Source organism: Haliaeetus albicilla, chromosome 20, assembly GCF_947461875.1.
Source record: "Haliaeetus albicilla chromosome 20, bHalAlb1.1, whole genome shotgun sequence".
Classification (NCBI taxonomy): Eukaryota; Metazoa; Chordata; class Aves; order Accipitriformes; family Accipitridae; genus Haliaeetus; species Haliaeetus albicilla.
Genome location: NC_091502.1, coordinates 28108849 through 28128313, shown reverse-complemented (window position 1 = coordinate 28128313; position 19465 = coordinate 28108849). Strand labels below are relative to the sequence as shown.

The 19465-nt window shown below is 57.4% G+C and overlaps 1 protein-coding gene across 3 annotated transcripts in view; it reads left to right on the top strand.

Annotated features, from left to right (window-relative positions):
- Positions 1–14631, top strand: part of DCHS1 (dachsous cadherin-related 1) — a 54376-nt gene extending 39745 nt beyond the window's left edge. For all 3 annotated transcript variants that reach the window (XM_069808784.1, XM_069808782.1, XM_069808783.1), the window contains 7 exons: positions 322–435; positions 5273–5484; positions 5666–5820; positions 7144–7274; positions 7788–8074; positions 8887–9025; positions 9288–14631. In XM_069808784.1, coding sequence (XP_069664885.1) covers positions 322–435; positions 5273–5484; positions 5666–5820; positions 7144–7274; positions 7788–8074; positions 8887–9025; positions 9288–11902 — 3653 coding nt within the window. In that variant the 3' untranslated portion in view covers positions 11903–14631. The remainder of the gene's footprint in view (positions 1–321; positions 436–5272; positions 5485–5665; positions 5821–7143; positions 7275–7787; positions 8075–8886; positions 9026–9287) is intronic.
- The last annotated feature ends 4834 nt before the right edge of the window (positions 14632–19465 follow it).

The window sequence follows — 19465 nt, the reverse complement described above, 5'->3', positions numbered from 1 at the left end:
AATGGGACAGGAGGGGAAGTGGGTGCTGGGCTGACAAAGCTGTGGGAAACTCAAACCAGGGAGCACTGCAGGGTCTTGGGTAGTCCCGTTATGCTTTGGATAGACCCAAGGGACTGCAGTGTCTGACTGGTGCCCAGGCTGTTCAGGGTGGTAATCCCTATGGGTTTGCCTCAGGGTGTTCAGATCATTGTAGGCAGTCACAGGTGCCTAGTTGCTCCTGGAAGGTCTCCAGGGGTCATGGTGAGAACACACCACCCTGATGCTCTCTGCCACCTGCCCCGAGACTCTGCTGTCCCTTCACACTATTTCATTCACTTCCAGGCACTGCTGTGGCAAGCATCCAAGCTATGCACATGGGGGGCTCTTCTGGGCGCATCACATACAGCATCGTCAGCGGCAACGAGAAGAATACTTTCCTTATCCAGCCCAGTTCAGGTACAGCACCAAGAGCACCTGGGGAAGCAGCAAGTGGGAGGCTACCTGTGCTCTGCCAATGCCTGCTCAGCTATCACAAGGCTCAGAGCCATCCTGAAGGCACAGGAACACAGCCTACACCTCTATACCAGTAAATTAAATAGTGTTAGTATTTGGACATGGACACTAACCTGTCATTGTCCAGAGGTGTTTAGCACAGCTCCCAGCACAATTTTGGTTCCTCCTAACTGGACCTTTCCCCAAAAACTCCTAGGCCCAGTTCAGGAGTTAGCAGAGTCCAGGACCATCACTAAGATGCAATCTGGGTGCAGCCCCTGCCTTAGATGGCAAATCCAGCCAAATGACACAGCCTATGTTGGGGCCTTGGAGCCAGGCACCTGGACTGCTGCACTTTATTCTCTAGTGTGCATGTAGCTGCTGTGACTGCAGCACTGCTGTGGATTCATGGTTGTCTCTGTGCAGTCCCAAAGGTGACAATAAATGGGGAACCACTCACTGTCCAGTGAGGATTCTAAGGGAGCCCGGAGCCCTCCCTCTGCACCACTCTTTCTTGAGCAGTCAGCAGGTGCGGAACATATCAGTGGTGCTTGTGGGTGGCTGATAACCCAGGCAGAACAGCGAGGAAGGTTGCAGACTGCCCAGTGACACTGAGCAAGCTGGCATTGTTTGCACTGCATGCTTGAAAGGGCAGCCTTTGAAGGGCCACACATCCCTTGGCATCAGGGAAAGCCTGGCTGAGGGTAGGGTGAGGGGTGCCTCGCTGTGAAGTTAGTGCTTGCCCTGTAGTTTGGAAGAGACTGGGATATCACAACCCCCGGTATCAATACAGGCTGGGGGATGAAGGGATTGAGAGCAGCCCCGTGGAGAAGGACTTGGGGATATTGGTGGATGAAAAGCTGGACATGACCCAGCAATGGGTGCTTGCAGTCCAGAAAGCCAACCACATCCTGGGCTGCATCAAAAAAAGTGTGGCCAGCAGGTCGAGGGAGGTGATTCTGCCCCTCTACTCTGCTGTCATGAGACCCCCCCCTGGAGTACTGCATCCAGCTCTGGAGTCCTCAGCACAGGAAAGACATGGACGGATTGGAGTGGGTCCAGAGGAGGGCCATGAAAACAGTCAGAGGGCTGGAACGCCTCTCCTGTAAGGACAGGCTGAGAGAGTGGGGGGGTGTTCAGCCTGGAGAAGAGAAGGCTCCAGGGAGACCTTATTGCAGCCTTTCAGTACTTAAAGGGGGCTTGTAAGAAAGATGAGGACAGACTTTTTAGCAGGGCCTGTAGTAGGACAAGGAGTAATGATTTTAAACTGAAAGAGGGTAGATTTAGATTAGATATAAGGAAGAAATTCTTCAGTATGAGGGTGGTGAGGCACTGGAGCATGTTGCCCAGAGACGTTGTGGATGACCCATCCCTGGACACATTCAAGGTCAGGTTGGATGGGGCTCTGAGCAACCTGATCTAGTTGAAAATGTCCCTGCTCCTTGCGCGGGAGGGTTGGACTAGATGACCTTTAAAGGTCCCTTCCAACTCAAACTATTCTATGATATGAGAAAGTCAGTCCTTGGAGCCCAGACATCAAGCTGGAACTTCTTGTTAAAACCCCATTCTCTTGTGCCTCCTAAATGGTTGGGTTTGGGACAGGATCCCAGGCTGACAGATTTTCTAACACTGTGCTTGTGCCCTCTGCAGCCCATGGCCACTGTGCAGGTCCTTGTGAGCCACCCATGGTATGGCAATGCGTTGGCACCATGATTAAGTACTGGCCACTGCAAGTAACCCGTGGGCATGGTGGGAAATGCTCAGCCATGCACAAGTACCCATCTGAAATCACAGTGTCCATGGCAGCCCACTGTCACCACGCATCCCCTCAGCTGCGATACAGACTCCTCAGCACCCTGGTGTCACTGCGAGCCACTCACTGCACTGTGCTTCTGCTGCAAGCAAGCTACAGCATGGGCACTGAGAGCACTGTGGGGAGGCCAGACCAGCACATTTTCTCATGAAGGGGGTCCGAACCCCCACTGGGGGATGGCCCCACTGAGTCCTGAGGAGCCTGAGCTGCAAGTTTCCTGCTGCAGCCTTGCATCATGGCAGCCAGCCAGCACCATGCTGAGCTGCCCCTCCAGGACTGCCTGCACCCCGGCTGTCCCACAGAGCCTGATGCCACCTTGCAACAAAGCTATGTGCACAGCCTGACCGCAATTCCTCTGTCACTTGGTGCATGCCAGCACCCAAACAGAGTAACCCCCAACCCCAGACTGAGCTTAGGAGTTGGTATTCTGCAGTTCCTGAAACCCAGAGTCAATGGGCAGGTGTACTAAAGTCCCAATCAGGCTTACAGAGGTCTTTGACTGTGGAGAGCTGTTGTGCCCAGGGCTATTCTGCATGGTCTCAGTCCCAGGGACTCCTGCCTGTGAAGGAGCAGGCTTCACACACTGCCATAGGAGTGTGTCTGTCTGAAGCTGCCATTCAGGAGTGAGCATTTGATAGCTATGGAGCTGGGCCAAAGCTGCTATGTCCATGAAGGCAGGGCTGACAGGGTGGCACCCTGGCCAATTCTGTCTGGTCGCTGAGCCAGCACCCAGGTCTCTGAGCCAGCAGTCACCATGCTCCTATGCGTACCCAGGTCTCTCAGCCAAAGCCTACATGGCTGTCATTATAGCCTGCAGGTGAAAACAAGCCCAAGTGACTCCCAGGCTGCTCATGGGGCTGCCAGAACCATGCCTTGTCCTGTCTGTCCAGTTCAGAGCCAGGCTGTGTGAGAACAGCAACTGCTCAGATCTGCCCAGTGGTCTGCCCCTGAGCAGGCCTGGTGCAGCACAGGACCACTGCACCAGCTTACAACTGAACCCCTGTGCCAACAACTCAGCTGGAATAGACCTCACAGAGCCCCTCTTCTCCTCTGTGCTTTTCTACCCAGGTCTGCAGCCAGACCCTACACACAGGGACCGTGCTCCCCACTGTGGGAGGCTGAGACCTGTGAGGTCAGTCATGCAGAGAGGTCCTGTGTCCCTGCTGTCCTGGGTAGTATAAGCAGGGCTCTGCTACACCATGTGTGGCTGTGACACTGGTCTGCATGGCAAGCTGCCATGCTGTGCAGCAGCAAGGCCTGATGGGGTCACAGAATCACATCCACCCCTTGTGATCACTGTCCCTTTGCATCCCTTCATCTTGCCTCTGCTCAAGCCGTGTGTGCCAGTGGTTCTCAGAATACCCTGGACATGTCCTGGCTGCACCTCAGTTGCACCTTGGTTGCTGTGGCAATACCACTTCATCTCAATGAGGAAACATTTCCCTCAGGCAAAGTGCCCAGAATACAGGATTTTTCCCTTAAAACATGTCCCTCCTTGAGTCTGGTTTGTCTGTAAGGGCTGCCCTGCTTTCTCCCAGGGCAAGGGGCTGTATGCTGCAACCAGATACGGGGTGCTGGAGCACCACAGTGAAGGAGGCCAAGGGAGGCTGGCGTAGTGCTGCTCTCCTGCCCTGTGCCAGCTGCCCAGCAGTGCTACACTGGGCCCCTGTCCTTCAGCTCTGCTTTGACAATGGGCCAGTACATGGGCACCAGTCCATGACTGTCCTCAGCCATCCCCAGGCTTATGTCCTCACCAGGGAGGACCAGAGGTGATCTCCACAGGAGGTGTGTCAGAGCTTTGCATTGGTGAGCATACTGAAGTGCCTGCTTTGGACAAGAGCAGAGCCGGGGCATGTCACAGGAGCATACTCAGCCCCATACTGTGGCACCTCAGGCTCTGCTGCTTCTGTCCCAGGCAGGAACAACCCTTCAGAAGGCAGACTGCTGCTGACTGCTTTCCTTTTATTTTCTCTGGGCCAAGCCAGCTTTGGAGGCAGGGCCTGCTCTGGCAGCCAAATGGTGCTGGAGGGACAAGGAAGCACAGCTGGCTCCCAGCCCTTGGGTTGCAGGAGCTGAGGACACAGCCATTCTCCAAACCAGGCCACCATGCTGGTAGCTGTATTCTGTGTTTTCCATTCGGACATACAGCCTGATTTCAGCTGTGTGCATTGGAACTCATTTTATTATGCAAAGCTGGCAGCAGAGCTCTTACACAGAAGCTAAGTTTGTCCAAGGCCACATAGCTGTTCTAGATGCCTGATACGGCATCCCTATCACCTGACCAGTTCACCTGGTGGTTGCATGTAGATGCTGAAACAGGCTGCAGAGAGAGTGAGGCTCCGCAGGACTCCCCAAGGCAGGAATTCAGCCACAGGAGTGCAGTTCTTCCTCATTACATTTGAATGCATGCCTGTAGGAATGCTGCCAGTCAGTATATCTTTTTGGATGCCCTCCACCTTCTTGTGTGGGACAGCAATACCTTGTCACTACAAAAGCCCAGGTGCACAGTGGCTTAGGAGGACAAGAATGGATGTCTGTCCTCAGACCCCTCGCAGAAGAACTGCTGGCAGCTCCTACAGTGTCTTTGTAAGGATTTGACCTAGACTAACAGATGCAGTTCGGTGAGTTTGGCTTGGAATTTGAGGAGCTTGTGGAGCAGTATGGGGCTTGACATGGAGCAGTTCTTTTTCAAACTGGCCATGCCTCAGATGGTGTCTTGATAATGGGAGGACTATTGCATGCTTTAATGTAAACAGAAGCTGTCTGTCCTGCGCAAGGTGCAGGATTTATCACCCAGGGCAGCTCACTGGGACTAAGAAGGCTGTCAGTTTGGAGAGGGCTCAGAAGAGCTCAGTGTGTTTGTTTGGTCTATTTGAGAATGGATGGATGAGCAGAGGGATGGACTGAGTGTAAGGGAACAAAAGAGAAGATGAGGGATAGATGTGCTGGTTCTTCACTCACCCCATCCTGCTGTTTTCCTGCTCCCAGGGGCCATCTCAGTTCAGGACTCCAGCAGCCTGGATTTTGAGGCCAGCCCCCGGCTGCGCCTTGTGGTCCAGGCAGAGACAGCAGCTTCCTTCAGCTTTATGGCCATAAACCTTAACCTGCAAGATGTGAATGACAACTTGCCACGCTTCCAGCTGCAGAACTACGTGGCGTTCATCTGGGAGTCACAGAGCTATGACTCACCAGTCATCCAGGTATCACTGCAGGCACAAACAGGGGCATCTGGAACCCTGGCCTGCCTCTCTGCTGGGGTGAGGGGCTGGGGGCCTGTGCCATGGGCCTGGGTCTGGCACCTATGGATAGGTCTAGTCTTGGAGGTTTGTGGTTTGCAGGGCTCCACAACTGCACTACTGAATCTCTCCTGTGGCTTTGCAGGTCCTGGCAGATGATCTGGATCAGGGAGCAAATGGGCAGGTGACTTATGCCATCAATCAGTCCCTGCCAATGACAGGCTTGTACCACATCGATCCTCAGACTGGCACTATCACTACTGCTGCCATCCTGGACAGGGAGATCTGGTCCCAGACCCGGTGAGTGGAGACAGACTAACTTGTGCCTCAGATATGAGGGGGGCATAGCTGTGGAGCAGCATCCCCAAGGCTGCGGAGGATACTCTGCTACTTCGTGCCACCCAAAGCTGTCTCAGCCCTGTCTGTAAAATGTTTTTGCCAAACAGTGGGAACTTAGGCTTAGTGTTAATATGGGGAGCAAATGGTGTTGAAGGCATGACAGATGGCTGTGAGATGAGCCAGTGCTCTGTTCAGCCTGGCCTCTGCAAATCTGAGAAGATTGGCGGGGGGGCAGTGGACTCTTCAGTGGTTGCATCCATTCCCTTTCGTGCCGGCTTAATCCAGACCACATATGCTCAGTCCCTTCCCACTCCCATGCATTGCACCCTTCTGCCCTGCCACACATGCTCCAGGTGCTATGCACCGCCCTGAACCCTCTTGCAAGCCCTCCTGCATTCAGTGCAGGTGCTCTGGGCCCCTCACCATGTGCACACACTCTAGACATCATCCAGCCAGTCTAGCTACATAAGATAACAGCAAACACTACACACAATGAATTTAAGACTTCCCCTGCCCTTTTACACATGCATCGTTCAGATGCAAAGAACAACTTCTGCCACCTTACACAGGCTATGTTCTCTCCCCCATATGCTTCAATGGCTACATGTCTCTCTCCCCTCATGCCAGGCATGGGGAGGCCTAGGGCATTCATTCCGTTCACATACTCATCACCATTCCTCAAAGAGGCTCCGTGCATTCCCCAACACCCAGATTGCTCCAAATGCCTTTCTCCCTGCACCCCACAACATGCTCTGCCTGCATCATCTCCCACACACATTCCAGACTCCAGCCCCTTGCATAGACTGAAAATGCTACGGGTGCATCCACTACTTCCCCTTGCAAAAGCCTCCAATCATGCATGCATCCTTTGTCCCACGTGCTCATGCCAGTGCTGTGCATGAATACACTGCCCACCACATGCTCCAAACACTTGTGCCCAGATTCACTGCCTGCTCATATGTTCCAGGTGCTGGACACAAACCCATTGCCCTCCAAACACGCACCTCAAATATGCATCCATCTGCTGCCCTGCCCCACCATACTGTGGATGTACACACATCCACTGCCCCACACATGCATTCCAGATGCTCTGCACATATCCATTGCCCCAGACACTCCAGATGCTGTGCACAGTTCCACTACCACATGTACACACTCCAAGCCTGTGCACACATGCAGTACTCCCCTGACATGTTCCAGATGCTGTGCATGCATGCATTGCTCCCTCACACATATGGCCACGCATCTGTGAACCTTGTGCTGTGCCCTTGTGCTTGCCCACAGTTTGGTGGTAACGGCAATGGACAGAGGGACTCCGCCTCTTGTGGGCTCTGCCACGCTGACCGTCGTGGTGATGGACATCAATGACAATAGCCCCACCATCCCGTTTCCCTGGGAGGTGCGGGTCCCAGAGAGTAAGTGCAGCTCAGCCCCATGAGGTAATGCGTCACTGATGGCAAAAGCTGAGGCGCGATGGACACCTGTGGGTCGGGAGAAGCCCCCATAGAGGCCTGTCCGTTCCCTTGCCAAGGGCTGGCTTGTGCTGACCCACTGGCTGAGCTCCCCCTGAGCTCTTCGGCATTGCCCTGTATGTGATGGCCTGGGGCTGGGGGTTGTACAGCCCCTATGCTGCAGCTGTGTCCTGAGGGAACCAGCTGAATTCCCAACTCATCCCTGGACCCTGCCCACACTGTAGGGGCTCTGGCTGCACACACCTGCCGTGCCTGCTCTCTGTCCTCAGCCTGTGTGCTCTGTGCCTGTGCCAGCCTTGACCTGCCCTGCCTGGCTCCCAAGACCTTCCCCTTCACCCCTAGCATCTCCCCCTTGTCCCCAGTGCTCAGGCTCTGGACTGAGCTGGTCTGCCACCACATGAGCCAGGTCTTCTCCAAGGTGGTGGAGCTGCTTGCTCATGCCTTGCCTCTCCACAGACACGCTGCTGGGCACCCAGATAGCCCAGCTGACCGGGAATGATGTGGACTCAGGCCCCGCGCTCTCCTACACGCTCATGCTGGATGGTGATGCCGTGGGCACATTCAGTGTGCTGCGGTATGGGGGACGCATTGCCCTGACAGGGCCACTGGACTATGAACAGCGCAGCCACTACACTGTCACCTTGCGTGCCTCTGACACCCGCCATGAGACCGAGGCCAACCTCACTGTCGTTGTGGAGGATGTGAATGACAACGCACCGACTTTCAGCCAGGGCTTCTATCAGGTACTGTGCACACAGGTGTGCCAGGCAGTGTGGACCATCCTGCACAAGCCCCTCTGCTGCTCCTGCCTGGCTCACCTGGCCTTACAAGGCACAGAGATTCCCTTGAGGATGGGTCTGAGCCCATCCTGGCCCCTCTCTTCCTGGGCTCCCATCCACATCCTGACACCCGTCGTGCTGTCACCGTGGCATGGACAGGAGGCTGAAACCAGGCACATAGCACTGGGATCAGCAGCTGTGGGCTTGCACAGCTGCTTGCAGACGGTTCATGCTGGAATAGGTGGGAACAGTGGGAAGGCCAGAAGTGGTAGGAGATGGGTCACAACCTGGACAAGTGTTTCTGGCGAGACCTGTGCTGAGGCACCATAGGCAGATCACTGGATGAAAGCTGACTTTTGCAGTGTGCTGCATCTCTGGAGCAGAGGTGTGAGAAGCTGGGAAGCTACAGAAATGCTTGAAGGTTGTGAGAGCACAGACCAATGGAACTGTCTGTATGTGCTGTTTGGCACACCAAAAAGACAAGAGCTGTTTTGATTTGTATAAAATACTTTCTGTGGAGAAAGTATCATCTCTCAGAGTAGCAGAGCAAAGTAGAGAAAAGGATCAGGAACTCAATGCTGAAGCTGGTTGGGAGTCACACTAACAAGGCTAGGTGCTGTGCAGGTGGGACGGGCCCCCTCAGTGTGCCAGCCATGAGCTGGGCCACCTTGGCTATCACTGCCCTGACCAGCCCCAGAACTTCTCCCAGCCCTGCTGGCTGGCTGGGGAGACCACATGGGGGACCTGGCGCTGACTGGGGCTTCCTCCTCTTCCAGGTGACGTTGCCAGAGCACACGCCTGCAGGCAGCATCATTCTCACCGTGAGCGCAACCGACCCAGACTCAGGGAGCAATGGGGATGTCACCTTCCACCTGGCCGTGCCCAGCCCTGACATCGCCATCGACCCCAGCAATGGTGCGTGGTGCTGGCTGCTGTGTGGGGCCCATCTTGTGGGTTGCTCTGATAGTGCCTGCAGAGGGAGGTGCCCCCATGCTGGCCCAGGCTCAGCCCCTCACCAGGTCACAGTCTGGGTTGGCCAGTGAGGCAGACATGGTGGTGTGTCCATCGAGCGCTCCCACCACAGCATCCCAGATGCCTGTTCCTCCAGCCAATAACCCTAACACCCTTCCCAGCTCGCTGCTGGCCCCATGCTGACTCTGGCTTTGTGCCCTCACAGGGACCCTCTTCACCATCCGGCGGGTGGAATTTGATGCCAGCCAGCCCACCCTGGACCTGGTGGTGGAGGCCCGTGACTGTGGCTCTCCCAGCCTCTCATCCTGGGCCACAGTGCAGCTCCAGGTGCTAGATGTGAATGACCACAGCCCCAGCTTCCAGGTGCCACGCTACAATGCCAGTGTCCCCGAGGACCTGCGGCCAGGAACCACCGTGCTGACGCTAGAGGCAGGTGATGCTGACCTCTCCCGGGAGAATGCTGGCTTCGACTACACCATCGTCAGTGGCAATGGCGGCAATGCCTTCCAGGTGGAGAGCCGGGTGGCCTGGGCAGGGGGTCATCTCCGCACTCAGGGAGCCTTGGTGCTTGTGGAGCCCTTGGACTTTGAGGCCATCCCGGTCTACAACCTCACTGTGGCAGCCTCGGACCGGGGCCTGCCGCAGCGCAGCACCACAGTGCCTGTGCTCATCACCGTGCGGGATGTCAACGACAACCCACCTGTGTTCACCCGAGCTGAGTACCGCACAGCGGTGAGCGAGAGCGCACCACCCGGCACAGAGCTGCTGCGCGTGGTGGCGCACGATGCTGACTCGGGGCCCCGTGGCCGTGTTCGCTACACCATCAGTTCAGGTGACCAGCATGGGCTTTTCCAACTTCATGAGAGCACGGGAGCCCTGTGCCTGGCACAGCCCCTGGACCGGGAAGCCCAGGCACTGCACGCACTTGTGGTGCAGGCCACGGACGTGCCAGGTGGACACTTTGCACTGGTACCTGTAGCCATCGAGGTGAAAGACGTCAATGATAACAAGCCGTACTTCCCGGTGGAGGTGCTGAGTGCCAGCATGCGGGAGAACCTGCCTCCTGGCACACTGGTCACCACGCTGCGTGCCGTTGACGCAGACACCGGTGTCTTCGGGGAACTGCGGTACACAGTGCTGGAGCAGCCAGTGGGTGAGCCCGGCATGGCAGAGGGCCGGGATGCCTTTGCCATCAACAGCAGCTCTGGGGAGCTGCGCTCCCAACTTACGTTTGACTATGAACGAACCAAAGCCTTCCAACTCCTAGTCAGGGCCACTGATGCTGGCAACGCCTCTGCCACGGTGACCATGCGGGTGCTGGTGACAGGGGAGGATGAATATGATCCCATATTCCTGAGTCCCTCCTTCAACTTCGAGGTCCCTGAGGGCGCCCACAAAGGGCAGAGCATCGGGCGGGTGCTGGCAACAGACGAGGATGAGGGGGCCGACGGCGTCATACTGTACTCCCTGGCAAAGCCCTCGCCGTACTTTGCCATCAACCAAACCACAGGTACCATCTACCTGCGTGTGGACAGCCAGCCCCAGGCTGGGGCCGGGCGTGCCAAGCGAGAGCCACGCGAGATGAGCCTGGAGGTGCAGGCGCGCAGCCCCCTGCCCGCCTCCCGTTCGGCCTCTGCACAGGTCACCATCGACGTCACCCACACCTCCTTTGGCCTCGCTCCAGATCTCAACCTGCTGCTGGTGGCCGTGGCTGCCTCACTGGGGGTTGTGGTGGTGCTGGCCGCTGTGGCCATTGTGCTGGCGCTGGTCCGCTCTCGTCACCGCCGGGGCCGTGAGAAGCCAGAGGGGGACAGCCCACTGGGCCGCATACAGAGTGGCTCCCTGCAGAAGCTTGGCCGCGAGGAGCCGGCGCTTCCCGGGGGTGAGCACATTTACCACCAGGCCCTACCGGGGTACGGGGGTGAGCCAGCAGGGCCTTACACGCGGGGCGGCTCGCTGGACCCCTCACACTCCAGCGGCCGAGGCTCCGCCGAAGCTGCTGAGGACGATGAGATCCGGATGATCAACGAGTACCCTCGCGTGGCCAGCATCACGGCCTCCATGCAGGAGCACATCTCTGCCCGTGGCCCTGACTCTGGCATCCAGCAAGATGCCGACCAGCTCTCTGACATCTCCTGCGAGCCAGCTGCCCTGGAGAGTGCCCAGTGGTTCAAGAGCAAGAAGGGCTCCGGGCTGCTGCTGCCAGGGCCGCCCCCGCAACTGTACCGCGAGGATGGAGGAGGCAGCGCCTTCCTCGGCGTGCGCTGTGGCCTCAGCGTCTCCTCACAGCCTCAGGACTATGCCTTCCCGGAGGATGGCAAGCCCTCTGTGGAGGGCTCGCTCACTGCCATCGTGGCCAGCGACGAGGAGCTCCGTGGCAGCTACAACTGGGATTACCTGCTGAACTGGTGCCCCCAGTTCCAGCCGCTGGCCAGTGTCTTCACAGAGATTGCCCGCCTCAAGGATGAGAGCTCCCTGCGCAAGCCCTTCCCGACCAAGCCCAAGGCAGAGCCCAAGCCCCGCATCGACCCCCCACCCCTCATCACCTCAGTGGCCCACCCGGGTGCCAAGTCTGTGCCCCCCAAGCCGCCGCCAGGCAGGACCTTCCCACACCCATCCTCCCTGCGCCGCTCGCCCATCAGCCATGAGGGCTCCATCTCATCCTCTGCCATGTCGCCCAGCTTCTCCCCCTCGCTGTCCCCGCTGGCTGCCCGCTCCCCTGTGGTCTCGCCCTTTGGAATCTCACAGGGGCCTTCTGCCTCCGCTATCAGTGCCGAGCACTCGCTGGAGCCCCCCGAGGAGGCCGAGCTCAGGATTTAGACCTGGGCCCATGGACTCCTCCGCCCCACCCCACAGCCATGGGGTCAGGAGTGGGGCCAAGCCCATGGCTGCTCTGCGTGGGTGCTAATCCTGCTCTCCCAGCACCTTGCCTGGCCTGGGGCCCCCATGGGCTGTGGGTTCCCGTGTCCTTTGGGGCCGTTGCCTCCTGTCACTCCCTGCGGTCTGGCAGACTCAGTGCTGTTTTTGATGCCCTATGGACTGCTGATCCTAGTGCCAGCACCCCAGGGCGATGGCTCCTTGTACTGCTCATGGTGTCTCAGATCAGCGCCTGGCAGGATGGTGCTTCATGGTACTCTGTGCTCTGAGAGAGGCTGGGAGCAGATGGGTGCTCTCTGCCCTGCTGTGCCGGGGTGCTGCAGATTGCAGACCCTGCCCTTCCCCAGCCACTTGGCACTTGCCCAAGCCACACAGCAGCCTGGGTGCAGCAGGACGCTGAGCCATCCCCACTGGCCCCTTCTCCACAGGGGGTCGCAGGGCTGGGGAGGAATGTTCCCAGGGCAGGGATGCACTGCTCAGCAGGCGCAGCCACAGCAGCCTGCTGGCCTGCCTGTGCTGCCTGCGGGGATGGAGATGGCTGAACCTGCTTCCTGATAGTGAGGGGCAACCCATCCCAGGTGAAGCTGGAGTGGGAGGAGAAGGCAGTGCCCACTTTCTGCTTGCCCATCCGTGGCTGGTGGGGGGAAAGGAGATCCTTTGGGGTGTCTCAAGCCCTTCCACCTGCCACCAGTGCATGTGACCCTTTTAAGGGATCTCCTTCCCAGAGCTGCTGGAGAGCCCTGTTCCTCAGAGCCTGGGCTGGGAGGTGGGTGCCCTGCTCAGCATGGGAGCCCCATTCCTGGAGAAGCTGCTCCCGGGGCCAGGTACCTCTCTGGGCTGCAGGTTGGCTGGGGTACCAGACATGGACACTGCCCAGGCACCAGGTAGGCTGTGCGGTGGGGCTGGCAGGAGCAGCAGCATGAGAGCTGCAGCAGAGCTGACCCCGAGACAGCCTGGCCCCAGGAAAGGCAGCAATGTGGCCACTCAGCAACACAAGCCAGTGACCTCCTCCCACTCCATCTGCTCCAGGCCTGGTGGCCAGCCTGCAGCTGCAGGGGAGCAGGTGGGAGGGGGTACCCCAAAAAGCCACATGGCCTGAAGCTGGCATGGTGGCAGCCAGCATGTTACCTTACAGCCACTGGGTGGGAAACTGGGCAGCTGGCCTCCCCCAGGGCCCTGCAGTGTGACATGCTCACCAGGACAGTCTGGGCCACCAGGGACACCTCCAAAATATGGGTAGGTGCCAGACTCCCAGCTCCCAGGCCCCAGCCCTCTGTGCAGGGGCTGCTCTGCACCACTCCTTCATGCCATGTTCTGAGTGTAGTATAGAGCCACACTTCAATGGGGCAGGTCCCCATCCTCACTCCAGCACCACTCACAGAGCCGGCCTTGCGGCTGGTGTCATGTTGGGGTCAGCCCCCCACCCAGTGCTCACCCTACAGCCCACGGCTGCTCACAGAGGAGCAGGCACACATTGCGTGGCCATGTGCCCTGGGAGTGCAGTCCTAGGGCCTGCCACTGCAGCCCTGGATGCTCACAGTTGCTGTGATCCACACACAGGCATGGGTGCAGAGGGAGGGCCGGGAACAAGGCATGTGGAGCACTTGCGGCAGCCCCAAATACAGTCAGACTGGGTATGAGCATATTTGTGGTGTCAGGGAGGAAGCCCAGCCATCTGAGAAGGGGGTCTGGGGGAGTTTCCTTCCTATCACACTTTTCCTAGACCCACTCTGTAGCCTCAGCCCAAAGCATGTTGGCACCATGGCTGCAACCCCAGCCCCAAGTGTTTTATCACAGCAGTGAAAGCCCATCACTTTTGCCCACTCCCCCCCATTTCCCACTAAGAACCATCTGCCACTGCAGCCGCATCTGTCATGGTCTGAGCCCTAAACCTCCCCGTTTGTGCTGCAGGTCCCAGCCTAGCCTGCACTGTGGGTGTTCCCACACTGCGGGCAAGCGCTGCACCCTGGTCCCCACGATGCACATGTGAGTGGGTTCCTGGTGCCAGCAGCCCTGGGAGCTGTCCTGGGCACAGGGCAGTGACGTGGGACAGGGATCTGCAGCAGTGATGGTGGCACCAAGGCGGCTGCAGGGCCATGCCTGCACTGCCTGGGAACCACGGAGGACCCAAGGCAGCTCTGGGAAGGGAGGATGGGTTCTGCCTCACTCAGCGCAGGGACAGCCCATGGAGGCTCTTGGGGTGGGCACCCCTCATCCCTTCTCTCCTGGATGGGCTGTCCTGCTCACGGGCACTGTGGGGAGCACACCAAGGGTGCCATGTGCTCCCTTAGCCCTGCGCAGGCCTGCAGGGTGGCCAAGCAGCCCTGCTCCCCCCTGCATGTTTGGGACAGGGGAACACAAAGAGCTCACCCCACCCCCCCCTTGCACACCACATAGAAGGGTCAGACACACGGCAGCCCCACTTTGGTCTGGGGGAACACAGCCATGGGCTGCTAAGCCCAGCCAGGAGCCAAGCCTCCAGTTATTTATTTTTACACATTGTACTACGATTCCTGTTTTCTACTTTGTTTGTACCTTTTGTATCGTGTCTCGCTGAGCTGCATGTATTGGGCGCTGCTCATCGGCCTGCACACTGGGCCATTCCAGCACAGCCTGGACCCAAGTGCCAACTTCTCAAAGAAATGCCTTAATAAACCACACTTGTTTGTACAGAGATGGACATCATCACTGCTGCTGTGGGCTCACATCGTGCTGGCACCGTGGGCCTGCCGGGTGCTGGGGAGAAGCACCAGCAGGGCTGGCAAGTGGGAGACAGACCTGAGGCACGGTGTGGCTCAGCATGTGGCTTGGCTGTCGGCAACGTGCCATGGGCCACAGGCACCCAGGGGGGACCTGCACCCTGCACTTGGCTCTGGGCAGCTCCTTGGGTGGGAGAGCTGGGACTAGCTGGGGCATGTGTGCTGTGGCTGCTTCTCGCCCCTGGGGCAGATGCTGCCAGCTCCAGGCAGCCCTGCTGCCTGGTCCCAGCTGCCCACCTCCTGGCCTTAGCAATGGGTCAGGCCAGCACATGAGGTGCAGCTATTTCAGCCTTTTGCACAGCAGAGGAAATCAAGAGCCCAAGCACTGCACTGTGAGCCTGGCCTGGGTGCCTCTGACTCCTGTGGTGCATAGCATGGCTGCACGTGTCCGGGCATCGCTGCACATGTGGCCCTGGCCAGGCCACCGGCACCACTACATCATTCAAGTCCCTTCTATGAGAGGCTGCTGAATCTGGCAGGTGAGGCTGCCACAGTGCTGCGGCCCCAGGTCTAACGAGTAGTGAGGTTGAGCATGTTTTCCCGACAGGTGCACACACACACAAGCACAGGTGTACAAGACATGTCTACATGTGCGCACACAGCAGAACAACATGGACAGATACAAACAGCACCAACAACCTCATCCTGCTCCCCTCGCTGGCTGACGAAGGTCTGTTAGCAGGAATATACACGTACAATGTGGAGTTCTCCAGTAGCTGGGATTAGACACAGTCTGCCCAGTCGGTAACCCCGGACTCCCAGTCTCCCCAGTTGCTGACACCTGGACATACGAGTCCCTCAGGCCATAGTCCCACTCCAGTTGCTACAGACACCCCCCACCCCCGCACCCCCATTACAGACACCAACACATGGATAGACACACACACTGTGGATCCCTGTGGTAAGTGGGCTTAGAAAATCAGTCTACCTAGTAGCTTGCCTTTGGATCTCCTCCCCCACTGCTGTGTAAGACAGAGATATACAGAGACACACAAGTGGTTGTCAGTTGATCTCCATACCCTATGGTCTCTCTGGCAGTTGGCTAGGACTCCCCTGATCCTGCTGGCAGCCTTCTCCCCTGTGGTCCTGCCACACACACGCACATGGACGCACACGCACACGCACGGGTACACGCATGTGCACAGACACACACTGTGTCTCTCCCCTCCCTCCCACGCCACTTCACCTCCTCACTGCCTTGTCCAGATTGCTATTTGCTAGCAATGACAGACTTACGTACCTATGCTCACTCTCCAGTTGCTGGCACCATGGGCACACTGGCCCTGTGACCTGTGGTCTGACTCCACGCGTCTGACACTGACACACACGTGCACACAGAATGGAGTCCCCCTGACCCAGGAAAATAGAAATTGAGTTTGAGAAGAAGACAGGACAGGCTGTGCAGTCATCGGATGCAGGACATGGCCAGACAAATGTACTGACCATCAATCCATTGACATGTGACCAGACACTTTTATCCCATTTTCCCATTTTTTATTCCTCCCCAAACCACCTTGATGCCTCTTTCCTCACCTTTTAGTTCCTCTGTGTCGTGGTTTAACCCCAGCCAGCAACTAAGCACCACACAGCCACTCACTCCCTCCCACCCAGTGGGATGGGGGACAGAATAGAAAAAAGTAGAACTTGTGGGTTGAGATAAAGACAGTTTAATAGGACATAAAGGAAGAAAATAATGATAATGATGATGATGATAATAATAATAATAATAACATGACAATAATAATAAAAAAATGGAATATACAAAACAAATTATGCACTATGCAATTGCTCACCACTCACTGACCGATGCCCAGTTAGTTCCCTAGCAGCGATCTGCCCTGCCCTCGCCCCGGCCAACTCCCCCCAGTTTATATACTGGGCGTGATGTCACATGGTATGGAATATCCCTTTGGCCAGTTTGGGTCAGCTATCCCAGCTGTGTCCCCTCCCAACTTCTTGTGTCCCTCCAGCCTTCTTGCTTGTTGGGCATGAGGAGCTGAAAAATCCTTGACTTGGTATAAACACTACTTAGCAACAACTGAAAACATCAGTGTGTTATCAACATTATTCTCATACTGAACTCAAAACATAATGCTATACCAGCTACTAGAAAGAAAATTAACTCTATCCCAGCCGAAACCAGGACACTCTGCTAAACATGCCATAGTAAGTCTCATGCAATCCTAAAATGCTCTGTGTTTTGCCTCTCGTAACATCCCATACTCCTAGGCAGTGCCCCTTCAGTCTGTGGCATGATGGGGAGAGCAGTTCCCATTCACTCATTCTGATGGGTGCCACCCTCAGACCATGGGGTTGATCATAAGCCAGTGACAGCCTGGGCAGAGCTGGGGAAGGGTGTTCCCTTCTCTGACTGGGTTATTGGGGTTCCTCTGCCTGCCACTGTTTCTCTGTGCTACTTTATCACATAACTTAACACCTTCCAGCTCCCTGACCGGTAGCACCAGTAATGCCAGTGCATGCCAGTGCATGCTCTCTGCTCTGTGGCTGAGACCAAGGGGGTCTTTTGCCATCAGGAAGGACCTTGATGTTACTGTTCTCCCCTGGCATTGCCTGTCCTCGGGTGATCCCGACTGTCCAGAGGAGGGGGCACACTTGCCTCCATCTGCAGGAACAGCACACAAGCATACCCGGGGTGAGCAGAGCTCCACCAAGGACACCTTGGCACCTTCACTGGATGCTCAGGCTCTCTTGTCCCCTGCCTGCCACAGACCAGCTAGTCAGACTAGCAGCAGATGCTTGTTAGAGTAATTAGCTCTGGCAGGGCAACCTAATCTTTGCTGGCCAGACAGATCCAGGAAATAATCTCCTGCAAATCTCATTCCACTTAAAGTCCTGCCCAAAGCTGTAACCAGCTGGACAGCTGGGTGGGCTGCAGCTCTCTGGCAGCGCACACTGCCCACACCCCAGGCCCTCAGCCAACATGACTCAAGGCTGAGCAGTGGTGAGTCCCTCCGGGCTGCAGCTGTAGCTGCTGGGTCAGTCCAACACAGGCTGGGGCAGCTGGCTGGGCGGTCTGGGGCAGCCAGGAACCAGGAACGGGAAGGTGGGCCACCCCATAGGTGGTGGGCCAGGGTGAGGGTTGGGACATGGGAAGGGCTGCGTGTGCAGGTGCAGGACAAGGAAGCAGCAAGGGCTGCATGGCTGGGAGCACAGTGCAGCAGACTAGAACAGCCAGATGTGGCATGGGTGCAGGGACTGCACTCTGCCCTGCAGCTGCTCATTCTGGTACTGTCAGGGCCCCACACACCTCCCTGCATGTTCCCAGTCTTTCTTTCCTCACAAGGTCCTGGGAAGGGACAGCACCCAGGGCCACCTCCAGCTGGGCAGACCCATGCTTCGGCACTACCCTCACACATAGGACGGGTGTCTCCCAGCCCTGACAGGCAGCTACCTCCTTGTGGTTCAGGAGCCTTCCTGTGGCACAGTGGAAAGCTCTTCCTACCAACGAGGCTGGGGGCACAGGGCTTGGCTGGGTGTGAGGGGATGCTGGGCTGTTCCTTCCAAACCTTCTCTGCTGCACTGGGCCCCGTGTCCCCTGGCCCCCAACCCCTAATGGCTGCCCTGCACCCACCATGCCCAGCCCTTTCCCCTGTGTTCCCAGGCCACTGTGTCCCCCCACACAGCTCCCCTTGCTCGTCCCCCTCACCCCGCAGGGTGCAACTGCACGGCTTCAGGCAGGCAACCAGCTCCAGCTGCTGCAAACCACACAGCGCCACATGCATGGAAACTCTACATGTGTTTCTAATTGTAGGGACCAGAAATGCCCTAGGGCTTCGCACAGACGTTCATGCTATGGGCAGCACCCACAGAGGAGTGCTGGCATCCTGCAAGGAGTGGAGATGGAGCAGCAGGTTCCTGGAAGACACAAGAACTAGCCTCAAGGTGGCAGGGAAGTACCTAGGAGGCCAGACAGGGGCTTGGGTGAGCCTGAGGAACGCGGGCTGAGGTCCCAGCGTCAATGAGATGCTGAGTGGTGTTCTGTGAACAGTAAAGATGCTGATTAAGCCCCAGTGGGTCTCCTGGCTGCCTCCCTTCACCCAAAGGGAGCAGGGCCAAAGGTCTGCAGCAGACACTGCCCGCCTGGGCAAGTGGCATCGCCACCTCTCAGCTGCACCCTTGGTGCAGCTGGAAAAGCACTGCCTGTACAGCAGGGCTAAAAGCAGGAAGGTGAACAGCAGGACTGCTACAGCCCTGGCCTTTCCTAGGAAAGGACCTTCACCTACCCTGCAACAATCTAAGCATCAGCCCGCTTCTTTAGTGGTGCCTTGTGCTGCTACTGACACAAGAGAGACCCTCCGGGCCTCTCTCCCCCTGGCAGCTGCAGCTCTGGACAGCCACAGCGCAGCTCTGGCGTGGGAGGCATGGCAGCCTGGGCCAGGCAGGTGGTTTTCCCATTGTCCGTCTCTTCCTGGCTTGGACTCTGCTCTGCAGAAGCAGGAAAGCAACTGGGAACTGCTGGAGCCACGGTATGCAGCATGTCTGTGCATGTGACCAGAGCTGGGACAAGGGCTAGGCTAGCTGAGCCAAACTGGCCTGGGGCAGATGGGATCACAGCACCCTCTGCCTCGCCATCCACCTCCAAAACACACCCCCTCCAGTACTGCCCTTGGACTCATGGGCAGGGGGACAATCTCCAAGGGTTACTGAGGCACCATTTCCAGAGCTCCCTTGCAAAAATTGCTTGAACCTTCCACAACCCCGAGATCTGCAAGTATAATACCACTTT